This window comes from Microtus oregoni, unplaced genomic scaffold (assembly GCF_018167655.1).
Source record: "Microtus oregoni isolate MIOR12 unplaced genomic scaffold, Mior012 000006F_ref0000085, whole genome shotgun sequence".
In the NCBI taxonomy this organism is placed as follows: domain Eukaryota; kingdom Metazoa; phylum Chordata; class Mammalia; order Rodentia; family Cricetidae; genus Microtus; species Microtus oregoni.
In genome coordinates this window covers 40385433-40404767 of record NW_024543065.1, presented here as the reverse complement: position 1 = coordinate 40404767, position 19335 = coordinate 40385433, and the positions used below count along the sequence as shown (strand labels likewise).

At 45.7% G+C, this 19335-nt stretch overlaps 1 protein-coding gene across 1 annotated transcript; it reads left to right on the top strand.

Annotated features, from left to right (window-relative positions):
• Positions 1-8876: 8876 nt before the first annotated feature.
• On the top strand, positions 8877-9851 carry LOC121449121 (olfactory receptor 49-like). The gene has a single exon (XM_041653344.1). The coding sequence runs from the start codon at positions 8877-8879 to the stop codon at positions 9849-9851; it is 975 nt and encodes a 324-aa protein (XP_041509278.1).
• Positions 9852-19335: the final 9484 nt, after the last annotated feature.

Genomic DNA, 19335 nt, shown 5'->3' with positions numbered 1-19335 from the left:
GTACCGTTGGGGCATTCATCTTCAGCCTTCAGGCCCACGGTATCCAGCAGACATTTCCATAAAGCAGGAAAATTCAAAGTCAGTTCAGTCACTATCTGTTGTGTCCTGCAGAATGTCTCGCAGACTCTTTCATGAATCAGGAACCCCGAAAGATCATCTCACCTTTAGGCAAGTTCAGTAGTCCTCTCTCTGCGGGTTCTCTGTGTCCAGTTTATGCAATAGTCCAGGCAAGAGCAGTTTCTTGCCCAAATGGCTATCAAACTCCATAAGGTGCCTCTTCGATGCCCATCTTCCTCTTGAAGTACATTGGTGCTGCCAGGAGCAGAGTGTCTCATTGTCATGAAAAGTCCTCAGTTATTAAAACATTAAATGTCCTATTCTGTAATCTTTGAAAGACATGAAGAAAGTCTATCTAAAATATATCTCTATATATGTAGAAAATCTAATTAACATGACTACAAGCTTTACTATTATCGATGATTATCCATTAACAATCTATATTTCTTAATTATACATTACATATTTAAATGAACTACACAATCACAATACCTTAATCAAAATCAGAAACACTTATATATATAACAAAATTGACCTTAAATCTCTATCAATAAAGCAAAATCTATACTAATGCAAATTATTCATATCTATATCATATCCCCCTTTAAATGTAAAAGAACATTTATAAACATTTTTTGGGAATATGGGCGCAGTTATTTCTCTCCAAACTGCTTCCTGCTGAATGGGGGCGTCGTTAATTTGGTCTTTCATGGTATAACCTGTGTGCTAGTTTCATCTCAGTTGGCAGTTGAGCGAAGCAATTTTTTGAAGGCGTTCACACCAACCCTTCAGGAGGGCGTGGTCCATCATACCAAATCGGAATAGAAGAAATGAACAGCGTCTCATCCTCTGTGAAAACAAAATAAGAAACTCCTTTCCAAAGTATCATATCCTTAGATCCAAATTGAAAATATCTATGTTGGATTAGTTCAGCAGTATTTATAAATAAATATCTTTTAGCAGCTGTTGCTCCTTCCTCAGCATTCAAATAATTCAAAGAGAGCATAATAGCATACAGTATCAAGATTCTCTGTGTATTTTCCATCTTTGTTCGTTTTATTTTAACCTCTATTTTATTTTTACTTTTAACTCTTTGCTTTTTGAGACAGGTTCTCTGTATCTTTGACCTGAAGTAACTCTGTAGACCAGGCTGTCTTTGAACTCTCAGAGATCCGCCTGTCTCTGCCTCCCAGGCATTTGGGATTAAAGGTGTACACTACTACACCTTGAACTCACAGAGATCTGTTTGTCTCTGCCTTCTAGGCAGTGGGATTAAAGGCGTGTGCTACCACACACAACAACTCTCTTCCTTTTTTTTTTTGTTACTTTAAGAACTTTAAATTTTAGTCTGCATATATTTTTAACACACTTCAAACCATTCAGAAATTTTCTCTGTCTTTGAATCTCTCTTTACTGTATATCTTTCTTTTTCTGACCACATGAGCCTTTAAATTACTGAGCAATATGGGTAGGATTAAAGGCGTGGCTTTGCCAGCTAGATCCAGTCCATTCCTTAGCTTTCCAGCCACATGGCTGAGGTACTGGCTGTAGCCACGTTTACTGTGACAACTCTATGGCATTTCAAGGTCCCTGCCAGCAAGCGAGCTTCAGCAGACAACACTCAAGTCCTCTCTCGGTAGCTGGCCCTCCTGCCTCAAACAGTCAGAGTTTGCCCTGGCAGGATGGCCCAGAAAGCCGGCATTTTTAAACGGCGCAGCTTTTTTCCTGCTACGGCTGAAAACCGAAAAGCATGCGTTCAGCTTTTCGTCAACACCTTTTAAGTGTTTTGTGGCAGGACCTCTTTATGAGCTGCAGGCTTTGCAGCTAAAGCTGAGTCAGGAAGCCTCTCTTAGAGGAGGTGCTTGCTTGCCTCTGGCAAGCAGAGCAGACCCGAGAACACAGTGAGTCTAGTTGCCATCAAACAAATCGTAGCACTTTACTCCAAATGCTCCATTCAAAAGCTCTGTCTCCCGCAGGAGCCAGACAGAGATCACAATGGCGGCACAGCCCCAGGAAGTCGCGCTTTAAAATGACACAGCGTTTTTTTTTTTCTGCTACTGTTGCCGAATCAGGAAATCTCTCTACAGCATGCCACCAACAAACAGCAAAAATCTGTGTTAAACTCTCGCTCCCTTATTTTTAAGTCTTCTCAGGTTTTTTAAGTGGGTTTAGTTGTTCACACGTCTGGGCGCCAAATGTAATAATTAGGGCAGCGGTGGCTGCTTTCTCAGCACCCCCGGCCGCCTGCCCGGCTATTTTATGCCCAAAATAATTACACAGACACTGTATTCTTTTAATCACTGCTTGGCCCATTCTCTTCTAGGCTAATTCTCACATATTAATTTAGCCCATTTCTAATCATCTGTGTGTAGCACCCCAAGGTGCGCTTACCGGGGAGATTCTAGCCTAGTCCATCCTGGGTCAGAGCTTCATCCTGGGAGCGGGGCATGGCGTCTCTCTCTGAGGCGTCTGCTCCCGAGAGAGCTGTGGAGTCTCTGACCTCACTTCCTCTTCCTCCCCGTGTTCTGTCCTGTTTTCTCCTCCCACCTATCCTCTAACCAATAAAATGGGCCAGGGCAGTTCCTTTATTAGCCAATGACCTTCCTCCATCACTGGAACTAGCTCTTGTAGACCAGGCTGGCCTTGAACTCACAAAGATCTGCTTGCCTCTGCCTCCTGAGTGCTGGGATTAAAGGTGTGCACCACCACCACTTGGCCTCTCTCTCTCTCATCTTTCCTTTTTTTCTTCTTTCTTTCTTTCTTTCTTTCTCTCTATTATTTATTTATTTATTTTGGTTTTTTGACACAGGTTTTCTCTGTGTTGATTTGGAGCCTCTCTGTCCTGGTACTCTCTCTATAGACCAGGCTGGCCTCAAACTCACTGAGCTCTGCCTGCCTCTGCCTCCCGAGTGCTGGGATTAAAGGCGTGCGCCACCACCACCCAGCACTCTGTGTCTTTTCTGAATGAAACCAGTGGTTATAGGGTTCTTCCAGATACCAAACAAGTGGGAGGGAAAACCACAACTCTCTCTGAAATGAGAGTATCCAAACAGTCCCCATGAGCAAAGCTGGGAGGAAGTTGAGTTAATCAGTCCCTTAAGGATGACTACAGTTTTACAAGTGTTCTTTGTCCCTAAGGCCTGAGGAACTGGGGAACTGAGAAGGAAATGTCCCTCCCCACACACTGGAGTGTGACCGGGCTCCTGAAATGATAGTGTCTCTAGAGTCCAGGACACTTCAATGTCTCTAAAGGCCCTCAAAGTCTTTCTTTTGTCTCTCTCTGGGTTTGCCCTTCTGCTCCTTTCCTTTCTCTGTGCCTCTGTTTTTCTGTTTTTGTTGCTTTCCAGGTCTGTATCGTCCTCCTCCCTCCGGCTCTCTGACCACTAGTTTCTCCCCAGCTGCCTCTTCTCCATCTCTAGTCCTTGTCCTGCTGTCCCCTTACAGAGTGCCTGCCCGTCCGTGTGTGTCTGTCTCTGTTTCTCCATCGAGACTCTCCCGTAAGCCCATTTCCTGCCATGTGCCTCCGTGGAAAAACTTCAGAATCAGAACTTTGACCCTTCATGGTAATGGGGGTTAATAAATTCTAGGTTAAAAAAAAAATCTTTTCTTCAGAGTGAAGTCTCGCTGTATAGTGCAGGCTAGTCTCCAGCTCATAATGCTCCTGCCTCAACTACTCACAAGCTGAGGTTATAGGCTGGCATCACCATGCCAGCCCTCCCCTGTTTTTTAATTTCCAGTCAGCCCATTTTCTAGAAAGCTGGGGGCCAGAAAGCAGAACCCAGCCAAAGATGCAGAAGAGATACCTGTGCAGGAGAGGGGGCTCTTGGAGGGGGTGTCTGAGATGATTTCTCTGTGTATCCCTGGTTGTTTTGGAACTCACAGAACTCCACCTGCCTCTGCCTCCTGAGTACTAGAATTGAAGGCGTGCTCCCGCTAGGGCTCACTGCACTCGCTAGGGCTTACTATACCTGCTAGGGTTCACTGCACCCGCTAGGGCTCACTTTGGCTTCCCAGTGCAGCTGGAATAGAGTAATTAGAGGTGAGGAAGCCTGGATACCTTTAGGTACAGTCTCTTGGCAAGTTACCAGCTTCAGATTTGAGTGGTGAATGTTTAGCAGGAGAGAGCCCGTGGAAGCCAAGCAGAGGGAGTGCGAACTTGGAATTAACTTCTTTTTTGCAGCACACATTATAACAGAAGTTACTTCACATTCATGGCTTTGTTAGGATGTCATACCATGTTGACGGAGAAGACCAAGGAGGTGTTAGTGTCACCTCAGAGGGGGCAGAGATGGAGGCTCAGACAGGGAAAGCCACCTCCTCCCGGCCACATGCTGTGGGTTTGGGTGATGTCTCTGTAATGAATTGAGAAGAACCCTGAAGCTCATGAGGCCCCATAGTGCTCTTGTTCTTGTGATGGCATGGGAGCAAGTCACACATAGGATCCTGAGCTGTCCAAGGTGTCTGAGCCTGGCAAAGGCATCCCTCAGCTTTGCATTTCGCCTGCAGCCCTCCTTCCTTTTCTCACCCATTAATTGACACACCTACTGACCCATCTTCTCATAGCCATCCTTCCTTCACATTTTCATTCCTTCTCCTCAGAGCACTTACTGCTTATCTGTTCACTTTGTCACCATTGGCCGAGGCTCCGTGCTGAGATGTACATTATAAACTTGACTTAAGAGCTGAGGATGAAGCTAGGTTGGGAGAACACTTGCCTAGTGTGCTGGATGACTCAGGTTCTATTCCCAGCACCATATAGAGCAAGACACAATGGCACTCACCTGCTATCCCAGCACTTGGGAGGGAGAGGCAGTAGGATCAGAAGTTCAAGGCTATCCTCTGCTGCATAGGGAGCTCCAGGCCAACCTGGGCTACATGAGACCCTGGCCCCAGAAGAAATAAAAGTACATACAGATGTGGCTTTTACCCAAGCACTATGTTATATCTTCATCTGGTCTGGGTGAACGAGATGAAAACAACGATGGGCTTTGCTAGTCATGTTCTGTAGACCAATCCGATGTGATGTAGTGACTCGCAGAAGCTTGGGATAGCCACTTTTCTCCAGCTGTCAATCAACTCATCCCTGTTCCGATCTCTAGTTCTTTCTATTGTGGTCCTCTTACAGAAGATGGTACTGTCTTCCCAGAGCAGCAGTTTGTGTGTGGTGTTTCCTTCCTTCCACCCATCCATCCTTCATCCCTGGTTTCTTTCTTCTCACGTTTTTAAAAAATAATTATTTTTTATTCTTAAAAATAATTGTGTGTGTGAGTGAAGTTGGAGGGATACATGCAAGTGCCAGTGCCACAGAGTCCAGAATAATGTGTCTGGTCTCCTGGAGCTAGTCTTCATGGTGGTTGTGAGTCACTCAACATTGGTGCTGGGACTCAAACTGGCTCTCCCTCATTTTAGAAACTACATTTATCTATTTACTTATTTACTGAAGGGGCCATGTAGAGGTCAGAGGACAGTTTACAGGAGTTCATTCTCTTGCCCCACCATGTAGGTCCTAGGGCTTGAACCCAGGCTGTTAGATGCTGCAGCAAGCATCTCTATCCTTTAAGCTACCCCTCACCTCTTCCTTCTCTCCCTCCTTTTCTCTCTTTTTTCTTCTTCCCTGTCTTCTTCTTTTCCTTCATCCCTTCTCCCAAGCCTTTCTCTCCTCCAAGACAGAATCTCACTTTGTAACCAAGATCCGTTTGCACTCAATCTGTAACTCAGGCTGGTCCTGTATCTGCATTAATCCTCCTGCTTCTGTCTCCCTAGTACTGAGATGACAGATGACCCACCTGCCCAGGCTGTGTTCTGTTTCTTGCTCTGTGTCCTGGCTACATTTGTGAAGACTCAGCAAGTGGCATCTAAAGGACATATGCCCAAAAGCGGGGACAGAAATGAGCACCTCTAATTCCAGGCCCTGGGAAGTTCGAGGCCAGCCTGGTCTACACAGTGAGACGCATGCCCTTATAAAAACTGATGTTATCATGCAACATGTAAGCAAACAGCACGGCACTGTAAAAAAAAAATTCTTTGTAATAACTGACCAATTCCATACTTAAGAGACTCCCTGCAAAGAACAGGTCTCACCACAGTGGACTGACTGTCAGATTTACCAGACACAATCATCACAGTTTTCTCGAAGTCCCTAGCAAATGAATTAGGGAAGCAGGAATTAAAATTCCTCCTCCTCCACATTCCTCTTTCTCTTCTTTCCCCTCCTTCCTACTTTCACCCCACTTCCTGTTTCTTCCCCGGCTTCCTCCCCATCCTCTTGGACATCACCCATTCTTATTTTCTCTTCCAATATTCATCCTCCTCAATTTCCTTTTTGTTCCTTTTCCTTCTTCTTTGTGGATTTTTGAAATAGGGTCTCATGTAGCTGCAGGTTGACCAGGCAGTGGTGACACAGGACTTTAATCCCAGCACTTGGGAAGCAGAGGCAGGTAGATCTCTGAATTTGAGGCCAGCCAGGTCTAGAGAGCAAGTTCCAGGACGGCCAGGGCTACACAGGGAAACCTTCTTTCAAAAAACAAATGAAAAGAGTAGTTGTAGGGGCAGTGGTGGCGCACGCCTTTAATCCCAGTACTTGGTAGGCAGATCTCAGTGAGTTTGAGGCCAGCCTGGCCTACAGTGCAAGTTCCAGGACAGCCAGGACTGTTTCACAGAAAAATCATGTCTCAATCAGTGAGCCGACTCTCCAGTCTCTAATAAATAATAATCTAAGAATAAATTATAATCTAACAATAATCGAAAAGAATAATATAAATAATAATCTAAATAGAAATAATCTAAAATAAATCCTAATAATAATGTTAAATAATCTAATAACAATAATCTAAAATAACAGTAGTAATCTAAAAATAAATTAATAAATAAAATAAAAATGAGGCTCCAAACAAGTTCCCGTGGGCAACATCTGAAGCAAGTTGAGTTAATCACTCCCTTAAGGAGGATGAAAATTTTAGATGGTTTCTGGGTCCCTGAGGTCTGAGGCCTTGGGGAAGGAAGCTGAGAGGGCAAGGTCCTTCATCTTCACACTGGCTCCAGCAATAATAGTGTCTCTGGAGATCAGAGCAGCTCCATGTCTCCCAAGGTCCTCAAAGTCTTTCTTTTGTCTCTCTTTTTGCCTTCCTGACCCCTTCCGTTCTCTGTGTCTCTGTCCTTATTTTTCTCTTCCTCTGTCTTCCTGTGTTCTGCGTCTTCCCTTTCCGTCTGGTTCTCTGGTCACTCCTGTGTGTTTTCCCCCAGCTGCCTCTCTTCCCCACCTCCATCTCTGTGGACCCCATCCCACCCCCTCCCTGCATTCTTGCCTTACAATAGTAGTGATTCTCAATCTTCCAGATGCCGTGACACAGTCATGTGGTTTCCCCAACCATAAAACTATTTTCGTTGCTACTTTGTAGCTGGATTTTGGGTACTATCAGGAATCCTATGTAAATACCTGAAAGTCAGGATATCTGATATTCGACCCCTGTGAAAGGGTCACTCAACCCTCGGAAGGGTCACTGCCCACAGGTTGAGAGCCACTGTCTCACAGGGTCTGGCTGTGTCTGTTTCTACTCCACTCTGAGTACTCCTCTCGTCATTTGGGCTGGTTTGACTAATGAACCTCCCCTGTCAGTCCTCTCCTGCCATGCACTTCTATGGGAACTCGAGAAATAGAACCTTGGCTCTTCATGATAAAGAGATCTGAAAGTTTCCAGGTATTTTGTTTGTTTGCTTGTTTTATAAATGTCATAGCAGAGTCTCTGGTGTGGCTCAGGCTAAGCCTCAAACTCATGACGTGCCTGCCTCAACCTCTCATGCACTGAAATTGCCCATATACATCCCCACACCCAACCCTCTCCTGGCTTGTGATCTCCGGTCCATCCATTTGCTCTGAAGGTGGGGGCTGCAGAAAAACTGGAAATCGTCACGGTTGTGAGAGTGTCAGTATGTGCAGGCTGCAAGGAAGCAAGGGACACAAAAATGTTGTGTGCACTTATCAAAAGTACATCCTACCATTCAAGCATACATAAGCAATATGACAGCTGCAGGAAATGAAACGAATGCTGTCTGTGACCTGGTCAGTGCCAAACTATATTAACTCAGTCCATATATAAGGAAGTCCCTGCAAAGAATAAGGTCTCCCCCAGATGGACCATCATATCCATCAAGCTGGATTGGCAGAGTTTTCACTCAGTACCTAACAAGCATCTTGTAAGAGTAGGAAGCAAAAATTACCTAATTAAAGTAATATTTTTGTGAAATTTATTTCTGAAGTGGAATCCAGGCTGCAGAGATGACTCAGCGGTTAAGACCACTGGCTGCTCTTCCAGAGGTCTTGAGTTCAATTCCCAGCAACCCCATGTAGGCTCAAAACTACCTAGAATGGAGTCTGATGCTATCTTCTGTCTGATGTCCTCTGTCGTACAGGCATATATACAAATAGAACACTCATATACTAAATAAATAAATAAATAAATAAATAAATAAATAAATCTTTTTTAAAGTGTTTTTTGAAATGGAATCTCATGTAGTCTTGGTTAGCCTGAAACTTCCCATTAACTGAGGCTGGTCTTGAACTCCTAATTTTGCTGCCTCAGCCTCGCAAGTGCTGGCATTAAAGGAGTGCATTACCAAGAGGTTCTGAACTCTTTTCCATTGTTGTGCGGTTGGACTCTGGGAATATCTCGCATTCATGCGGTGTTCATATGCTCACGATATTCCAAGCGCTGCTCTAAACTTCCTGCGTTTGATTCGCAGTACGCTTAGCTACAGACACTGACTGCTCCTGTAGTTCCGAGGTTCCTGACACCTACACAGGCTCCCCACAACGCTTGCAGATGGAGACCTCTGCGCCCGTCCCCGCGGTCAACCACACCTCAGTGCTGGAGTTCCTGCTTCTGGGGGTCACAGACAAGCGCGGGCTCCAACTCCTCCTCTTTGGGGTCCTCCTGGTCACCTACACGCTGACCTTGCTGGGCAATCTGCTCATAGTCGCCCTCACCTTGACGGACCGCCGCCTGCACACCCCTATGTACTTCTTCCTGCGCCACTTCTCGCTGCTGGAGGTGGGTTTCACATCCACTGTGTCCCCGCAGATGCTGGCACACCTAATGTCGGCACGCGGGGCCATCTCCCGCCACCGCTGCTTCGCACAGATGATTCTCTACTTCACCCTGGGAGCCGTGGAGACCCTGCTGCTGGCAGTGATGTCCACCGACCGCTTTCTGGCCATCTGCAGGCCCCTGCGCTACCCCGCGCTCATGACGCCCCGCGTCTGCTCTTCCCTGGTACTGGCCTGCTGGGCTGCCAGCCTCTTGGCCCTTCCTGGGCTGTTTGCCTGGATGTTGTCTCTCCCTTTTTGTGGGCCTCGAGTCCTCAATCACTTCTTCTGTGACAGCTCCCCTTTGCTGGAGCTGGTGTGTGCAGACACCAGGCTTCTGCAGCTAGTGGCCTTCCTGGTGGCTGTGTGCACCCTGCTCACTGCTACCTTGATCACAGCCTTGTCCTATGGCTTCATCATCAGCACCATCCTGCGCCTGCCAGCAGCTGGGGCTCGCAGCAAGGCCTTCTCCACCTGTTCTTCCCACATCCTCGTGGTGACGATGAGCTATGGGAGCTGCATCATCATGTACCTCAACCCCACACAGACAGGGAGGCTGGACCTCAACAAAGGGATAGCTTTCTTCAACACCACGGTGTCGCCCCTGCTGAATCCCTTCATCTATTGCCTCAGGAACCAACTGGTCCACAGCGTGTGCAGGGATTTGCTGCTCAGGGGAAGGGAGCTTTCCTCCAAGATATTCAGAGCATAAGACTGCAAAAGTTTGTCACTGGTTTATTTTGCTTGCTTTTGTTTTATTTTGTTGTTTTTTAATTTAAATTTATTTTTAAAAAATTATCTCTTCTTATATATGCCAAATCCGTTTCCCACACCCTTCCCTTCTCCTGCTCCTTCCACTCCCTCCCACCAACCCAATCCCATCCACTCCTCAGAGAGGGAGGGTAAGGCTTCCCATGGAAAGTTAACGAAGACTAACACATTGCTTTGAGGCAGGACCAAGGCCCTCCCCACTATATCTAAGCTGAATGGGTTTCAAAAAGCCGGAACAAACAGTAGGGATAAATCCTGGTCTCACTGCTAGTGGCCCTTCAGTCTGACCCAGCCATACAACTGTCACCCACATTCAGAGGGCCTAGTTTGGCCCTGTGCTGGTTCCCTTGCTGTCTGGCTGGAGTTGGAAGGCTTCCATTAGCGCAGGTAAGCTGTTTCAGTGGGTATCCCTGTCATGGTCTTCACCTCTTTGCTCCTATTCTCACTCCTCCCTCTCTTTGACTGGTCTGTGGCCTAGTGACTTGTTTGCAGTGCTAGGAACTGCACTTGGAGGCGCTCCTGGCCACTCCCACTCTTGTTTGTGAGAAGTCCTTTGTGTAAGCTAGGCTGGCTGAAAATCAGTAAGTAGTGGAGATTAACTTCAGTTTCCTTATCTTTCTGCTTCTCATTCCTGAGGGAATGCACCATGAAACCTGGAGGTGCTTTTTTATTTGTTTAATTAATTTATTTTTATTTTATGGCATTGGTGTTTTGCCTGCATGTATATCTGTATGAGGATGTCAGATCTTGGAGTTACAGACAGTTGTGAGCTGCCATGTGGGTGCTAGGGATTGAATCCAGGTTCTGTAGAAGAGCAGTCAGTGCTCTTAACCACCGAGCCTGTCTCTCCAGCACTCCGGATCCTGTTTTGTTTGTTTGTTTGTTTGTTTTGTTGTTTTTGAGATAAGGTGTCTCTGTGTGACATCCCTGGAACTAGTGTAGACCAGGCTGGCCTCGAACTCACAGAGATTTACTTACCTGTCTCTGCCTCCCTATTGCTGGAATTAAAGGTATGTGCCACCACTACTCAGCATCCTGGACCTGTTTTGTTTTTTTTTTTTTGTTTTGTTTTTCTTAATATTTTTTTATGGTTTATTTAACTTTATTTTTATGTGCATTGGTGTGAAGGTGTCAGATCCCCTGCAACTGGATCTTCAGACAGTTGTGAGCTGCCATGTGGGTGCTGGGAATTGAACCCAGGTCCTCTGGAAGAGCAGTCAGTGCTCTTAACCACTGAGCCATTTCTCCAGCCCCCTGGACCTGTTTTTAAATTAAATTTATTTATTTAGTTTATGTTTTGCTTGCCAAGACAGGGTCTCCTGTAATCAAGGCTACCCTCCAACTTGTTGTATAACCAAGGATGAGCTTGAGTTCTTTATCATTATCATCATTTTGATAATTTGTTTTTGAGACAGGATCTATGTAGCCCTAGCTGTCCTGATACTCACTATGTAGACCAGGTTGGCATGGAGATCTGCCTTTGGAGCACTAGGATTAAAGACATTTATCACCATGCCTGGCCCTGAACTCATTATTTTTAATTTTTTTTTTTAAATTGAGACTAGAGAGAGAGAGAGAGAGATGGCTCAGCCTTTAAGAATATTGTAGAGAGCCGGGCAGGGGTGGCGCATACCTTTAATCCCAACACTTGGGAGGCAGAGGCAGTCGGATCTCTGTGAAGTTGAGGCCAGCCTGGTCTACAAGAGCTAGTTCCAAGGCAGGCTCCAAAGCGACAGAGAAACCCTGTCTCAAAATACAAAACAAAACAAAAATTGTAGAGGACCTTCATTCGGTTTCCAGCACCCCCATGGAGACACACGTATCTTTAACTCTAGTTTCCGGGTCTCTGGAACCCTGTTTTGGCCACCTCGGGTGCTAGGCATGTATCCAGTGCCCATACATACATGCAGATAAAATACTCATACTCAAAAAATAAAAATAAATATTTTTTAAAATGAAGCTTCTGTGAATTCATGTGTGTGTGTTTGAGCTGCTGAGATCACCTGCGTGCAGGTGCACTCAAGGCCAGAAGAGAACATTAGATTCCCTTGAACTGGAATTATAGGCAGTTGTGAGCAGTCCGGTGCTGGGGTGCTGGGAAATGAATCCAAGTCCTCTGCAAGAGCAGTAAGTGCTCTTAACCACTGAGTCATTTCTCCAGGCAATGTAGGCATGTTTTGTTGAGTAGGGAAGGAAAACAAAGTAACAACCTAGACTCCTTTAAATGTTGGTGCTTTGTGGTGGAACAAGTCTGTAATCCTAGTCCTGGGAAAGACGATGATGGAGGATCAAAGGTTCGAGGTCGTCCTTGGCTACATATCAAATTTGATGCCAATCTGGGCTACATGAGTCACTGTCTCCAAATATAAAAATAAAAAAGGTAGGGTATTGTGTACTGTGATCTGTGATCTGAAGAACTCTTATGATCCAGGAGAGTCTTGAGGTTCACAATTTACAAGTGTCATGTAGGGTGCTCATGGAGATCTCCGAACAGGACTTCAGTAAACATTAAGGAAATTGGATCAAAATCCGCAGACCGTAGTGATTCTGCCCATTCTGTCCCTAATTGTATCAAACGTGCAAATGCTTTATGTCACATTGTCACAAGTTAGAATCACCTAAGTATCACGCCTCAGCGTGTCCTGATTGCCATAAATCATACGGGAAGACTTACTCTGACTGTGAGTGGCACTTTCTGGTGGCAATTCAGAGAAAACGGCGTAGCAGTTGTAAGATGACTCCCTTGGCCTTTCCCTGATGCTGCCGCCGCCAATTCTTTCCCTAATAGCACAGCCAGCATTGCCAGGCTTCCATTCCAGACCGAGGCCCAGAAACACTTCAGGAACCTTCTACGTCTTCCATGCCAGATTGGGACTGCAGAGGCACCCAGCCCCTTGGATTGAGCAATTCCTGGGCCAACAGCCTCCCCGGTGAGAAACAGCTACTATTTCCAACTGCTGAGGCATGCAGCCTCACCACATAAACTTTGCTTGGCATTACCTGCCCATGATCTCAGCACCCAGGAGGTAGAAGCAGGAGAGTCAGAAGGTCCCGGTCATCTTCAGATGTTAGATGCTAGCTGGCCATGATAAGTGAGGTGCTGTTTAAAAAACACACTGAGCTGGACAGTGATGGCACACACCTTTAATCCCAGCACTGAGGAGGCAGAGGCAGGCAAATCTTTGTGAGTTCAAGAATAGCCTGGTCTACAAGAGCTAGTTCCAGGACAGGCTCCAAAGCTACAGAGAAACCCTGTCTTGAAAAACCAAAAATAAATAAAAAAACAAACAAACAAAAAACAGCATCAGGACCAGGTAGTGGTGGCACATGCCTTTAATCCCAACACGTGGAAAGCAAAGGCAAGCGGATCTCTGTGAGTTCCAGGACAGCCTGGTCTACAGAGTGAGATCCAGGACAGCCAAGGCTACACAGAAAAAAGCCTGTCTAGAAAAACAAACAAACAAAAACCACCCAAAACCAAACAGAACCGGACTGTTGATGCTTCTTTCACCATTTCTTAGTCTGTAGTTCACTGGTAGGTGCCTCTCCTTCCTCAAGTAAAGCAGTCTGTCAAATCCAAGGCCCTGAATCTGTTCACGTTTTAGAAACACACCATTACAACCCATCCCACGAAATTTCTCTCATTGCAGATGAGAACTGCTTTAACTGCCAATTCAACTCCAATTCTAAAAATACCCATCCAGATTCCACAGCAGGGGCACCAGGGATTTCAAACAGCACACTGGTGCCCATCTTGCAATATTTTCCACATTCTTCTTTGGTTTTGAGTCAAAACCTGTGGGGGAACGTGAAGAGGACCAAAGCCTGACCATAGAGTCTGACTGAAGCCTCTGGCCAGTAGAGAATCGAAAGTTCCAGCACAACGAACATTTGCTGCGCAGGTTGCCAAACCCAGAAACAAACTTCCTTTTATAAAGGAATATGTTCAGGGCTGGCCAGACGGCTAGTGAGTAAAGGAGCCTGCTGAATAAGCCTGCTGATCTGAGTTCCATCCCCAGAATCCACCCGAGAACACTGACTCCCAACAGTGATCCTTTTCCCTCCACATGCCAGCTAGAGTGTTCACAAAGTGCATGCCAGGTAGGGTGTCACACCCCTTTAACCTCAGCCGTCCAGGAACACTGTGAGTTCAAGGCCCATCAGCTCTAATAGCAAGTTGTAGGCAGCTAGGGCTATGTAGTTAAACCCTGTCTCTAGAGGGGGAAAAAGACTACTAGTGCTCTTTAAGAACTGAAAGTGTAGCTTAGCTGGTAGAGCACTTGTCTGTTGTGTGACGTTATCACATTCTGACAATAAAGTTCGCTTTGAATCAGAGGGCAAAGTTAGCTATAATCATAGAGGTTCTGGAGGATTGCAGAGAGATAGAAAGACAGGAAGTAGGAGGGTGTGCCTTAGAGATGGTTTAGGTCCTTATAGATGGAGGAACTACAGAAATAGGAGGTCGCTGGTTGTTTCTCCTTCACTTCTCTGACGATTCAAGTTCTTTTTTTTTTGCCATAAACATTTATTAAAGGAGAGAGGGAGGGAGGGACAGAGAGAGAGAGAGAGAGAGAGAGAGAGACAGAGAGAGAGAGACAGAGAGAGAGAGACGCATGTGCCCACCAGAAAGAACAGGAAGAGGTTTTATTTGTTCTTTTGGTTTTTCGAGACAGGGTTTCTCTGTGGCTTTGGAGCCTGTCCTGGAACTAGCTCTTGTAGACCAAGGCTGGCCTCGAACTCACAGAGATCTGCCTGTCTCTGCCTCCCGAGTGCTGGGATTAAAGGCGTGTGTGATTCAAGTTCTTACCCCAATATCTGACTCCTGAATTTTTGTTTATTTGTTTGTTTGTTTTTCGAGAGCGGGTTTCTCTGTAGCTTTGGAGTCTGTCTTGGAACTAGCTCTTGTATACCAGGCTGGTATACTCACAGAGATCTGCCTGCTTCTGCCTCCCAAGCGCTGGGATTAAAGGCTTGGGCCACCACCGCTCGGCCTGACTCCAGAATTTTTATTGATAAAGAATACTTAGATAAATGTATCACTTATCTTAAATGCATGAAAGCCTTGGGCTTGATCAGCTGCACAATATAAAATCTGGTGTGGTGGTGCGTGCCTGTTATCCCAGCATTTGGGGTGTTGTTATCCCAGCATTTGGGGTGTTGTGATCCAGCTGCCCTCACTCCCCTGACCTATAGCATAACTTCCTTGGGGTCTGTAATTGACAAGAATGTTTGTGTTCTTTCTGGCCAGTGGGTCTCCACAGAAGGAGTAGAGGTATAAAAGGTTGCTGGGCAAAATAAAGGTTGCTGTTCCGTCTGCATGTGTGCGTACAGACCAGAAGAGGGCACCAGATCGCATTATAGATAGTTGTGAGCCACCATGTGATCCCTGGGAATTGAATCAGGACTTCTGGAAGAATAATAATAAGTGCTCTTAAGCTCTGAGCCATCTCTCCAGCCTGAGGTTTTTAGTCTTTATGTAAGACAGAGTTGGAAAATTCCATAGGCAAGGACAATGATAATATGCATATCAGAGTCATAAAATGGGCAGGTAGAATTTGACTCCCTGAAGGGGTGGCCCAGGCGGCCTGATCCAGGAAAGACCCAGCATTCAAGGAATAGTACTTGACATTCCAAACCATTAGATACAGTTACTGAACATCCATGAATCCTTGGTCACCCATTCTCCTCATCTAATCTCTTTTGTGATAACCAGCTTTGAGGACTCTCAGATTTGTTGGCTAGCTAACGTGGAGCATGCTGCCTTCCTGCTCAGCACCTGTCTTTATAGAAATTTCTACGCGGTCTGTTAGCAGGTAATTTTGTGGGACTGACTATGCAGATTTGACTGCTAGAACAAAGAGTGAATGCCACCTCTCCAAGGCCTCCTGGTGTGGGGGAATGGAGCAAAATCACTCCGTTGCCCATGCAGAAGTCACACTGCTGAGGTGTTTTGTAAATGAATTCCATTTTGAAGGGAAGAATCATGGCTTCAGAAGGTTTCCACAGATATGACAGTGACTTTTCCAAAAGACAAGTGTTCCTGCGGCTCTGCAAAACGGGTTGCCCATAAGTAGTACAGTTGTGGGCCTGCCTTTATGAATCTGTCAACTGTGCATCCAATGCGAGGCCAGCCTGATCTACTGCGTGAATTCCAGGACTACACAGAGAAATCCTGTTTAGAAACCCCTCCCTACTCCCCAATAAATAAAATAATTTAAACAAAATGAAAGCAGCTAAAGGGATGGCTTATTGCCTGCTCGTACCTTCTGCTCTTCATAGTACCTACATCAGGCCACTCCCAACCACCTGTAACTCCAGCTTCAGGGGGTCAGTCCTCACTGGGCACCCCACACATGCACACAGACACACACATGAATTTTTTCTGTCTTTTCTTTTCGAGACAAGATCTCACTTTATAACTCTGGCTGTCCTGCAATTCACCAAGTAGACCAGGCTGGCCTTGAACGCTGAGATTCACCTGCCTCTGCCTTCTGAGTCTGGGATTAAAAGTTTGCCCACTAAATCCCACTTTTTTTTAATTAAAAAAATTTTTAGTATGTAAATATAATTAACACAACAACAACAAAATCCCTCTATTTACAGTGAAGACTCCTATCTGCATCCCTGTGATCTAGGCTCTTACTTTACCAATTCTAATCTTATTAGATACCCCTCTGATGTGGGAAAGTCATTTGTCCATCTGTTGATTTCATTGGTTAATTAAAAAAGAAACTGCTTGGCCTGATAGGTCAGAACATAGGTGGGTGGAGTAGACAGAACAGAATGCTGGGAAGAAAGGAAGTGAGGGCAGAAGCTGTGGAGCCAGCCACCAGGTCAGACACGCTGAATCTTTCCCGATAAGCCACCACCTCGTGGTGCTACACAGATTATTAGAAATGGGTTAATCAAGATATGAGGTTAGCCAAGAAGAGGCTAGATATAATGGGCCAAGCAGTGTTTAAAAGAATACAGTTTGTATGTTGTTATTTTGGGGCATAAGCTAGCAGGCGGCTGGGAGCTGGGTGGCAGGAACGCAGCCCACTGCTTCATCTACATCCCTCAAGAGGCACCCCGTGTCTACATTCAAAGAAATTTCTTTCTCTAAATTTTTTTTTATTTAGTTTGTGTGTCTGTATATTGGTCTCTGAATGCGTTGGCACACTTGTAGAGGTCAGAGAACAACTCGCAGGAGTCAGTTCTTTCCTCCAACTATGTGGGTCTCAGGGATGGAACTTCAGTAGCCAAATTTAGTGGCAGGTACCTTTCTCTTACTGTCTTGCTGGTAGTGTGTGTGTGTGTGTGTGTGTGTGTGTACACGTAGTGGGCTTACATATGTATGTTTGCATGGGTGTGTGCATCTGTAGGTATCTGTGTGTATGTGTGTGTTTGATAATGAGCTTGTATATGTATGTTTGCATGGGTGTGTGCATCTGTAAGTATCTGTGTGTGTGTGTGTGTGTGTGATGGGCTTATATATGTATGTTTGCTTGGGCATTTGTGTGTATATGTGTGTGTGTGATGATGATGGGTTTATATATGTATGTTTACATGGGTATGTGCATATGTAGGCATCTGTGTGTATGTGTGTGATGATGAAGATGGGCTTATATATGTATGTTTGCATGAGTGTGCATCTATAGGCATCTGTGTGTATGTGTGTGTGTGATAATGAGCTTGTATATGTATGTTTGCATGGGTGTGTGCATCTGTAAGTATCTCTGTGTGTGTGTGTGTGTGTGTGTGTGTGTGATGGGTTTGTATATGTATGTTTGGGTGGGTATATGCAGGGATATGTGTGCACGTATGTGTGTCTGTGTGTGTGTATGGTAGTAAGCTTGTATATGTGTGTTTGCATGAGCGTGGGCATTTGTGTATGGATGCATGTGGAGGTCAAGTTGCTTTGGTCAGTGTTTTATCACAGCAGCAATAAAGCAAATGCAGACATCCTGCCTCCATCTCTCAAGTGCTGGGATTACAGGCCTATGCCACCAAACCTGATTTCTATCTATATCCTATGCCTATCACATATCTTGTTGTCTTGCTTCTATTTATCATGCCTATCTCTCCTACTGGTTATGTGTTTCTGGAGAAGCATGCCACAGCTGGAGTGGGGTGACCTCGGGTGTTGGGAGCATGGCGTATTTTCTCTAACTGCTGGACACTGTGTCCTGGTGTCACCTTTCGGCATCAGCACAGTGGCTGAGTCCTCCCAATTTAACAGGACAAGATGGTGGAGATTTAGAGTGGGAGTATATTCTCTTTGTTCCCCAAACCAAAGGGGCAGTGGGGGAGGGGGATGACCAAGATGCTGGCTTCCTGACAGCCCCTGTGTCTCAACCTCTGTCCTCAGCCTCCTGAAGAGGTGCTAACTGATCATGGGAAGGAAGAAGCCCTGAGCAGCAAACAACAGTTTTTAGCCGGGCGGTGGTGGCGCGCGCCTTTAATCCCAGGACTCAGGAGGCAGAGACAGGCGGATCTCTGTGAGTTCGAGACCAGCCTGGTCTACAAGAGCTAGTTCCAGGACAGGCTCCCAAACTATAGAGAAACCCTGTCTCAAAAAAACAAACAAACAAACAAACAAACAAACAAAAAAATGCACACGTATCCCAAATTGACCTTGAACTCAGCATTTATTTACTTATCTATTGGTTTGGTGTTTAAAGACAGAATTTCTCCGTGTAACAGAGCCCTGAGTGTCCTGGAGTTTTGTAGACAAGTCTGGCCACAAAGGTGTGCCCCGAGAACTCACTGTTTAGCTAGGCATGGTCTTAAACTTCTGACCATCCTTCCTCTAAGTCAGGGGTTTTGCACTTATAGAAGAATACATCACCACAGCCTTTCCATGCAGTGGCTTCACTGATACTAGGCAAGCATACTACCAAATGAGCCATATCCCCAGCCCCTGTGGAAAGATTTTTTTTTTTCTGGTTTTTTGAGATAGGGTTTCTCTGGGTAACAGCCCTGGCTGTCCCGGAACTTGATTTGTAGACCAGATCTGCCTGCCTAAGCCTCCCAAGTCCTGGGATAAAACACATGTGCCACCATGCCTGACTCTAGAAGGTTCTTGATAGATATCCCTGGAAGAGGCCACAGCAGTCTTCACATGCTTTTCCTGAGTGAGGATGGCAAGAGGAAAGACAGAACAGTGGTTGTTTTGACAAAGAAGCTGGGAAACCAGAGGAGAAATTTGCTCAGCGTATGTCATGCTTACAGTCAAGGGCTCCTGGGATTACCTCATACCAACTTCCCCTTCTTCAAAGTAAACACTGTTGTTGAGAGGGGCAGGCATTGGAGGAGCAAGCGTGATTTCTTGAAAGATTTTTCCTTTGCTCCGTTACCTGTCAGTGTGGCGGTGGCAGCATGCTACAGTGCCCACTGCCCCTTCAGAGAAGCATTCGAGTGTCTGATCCCACCACTGCATCCCC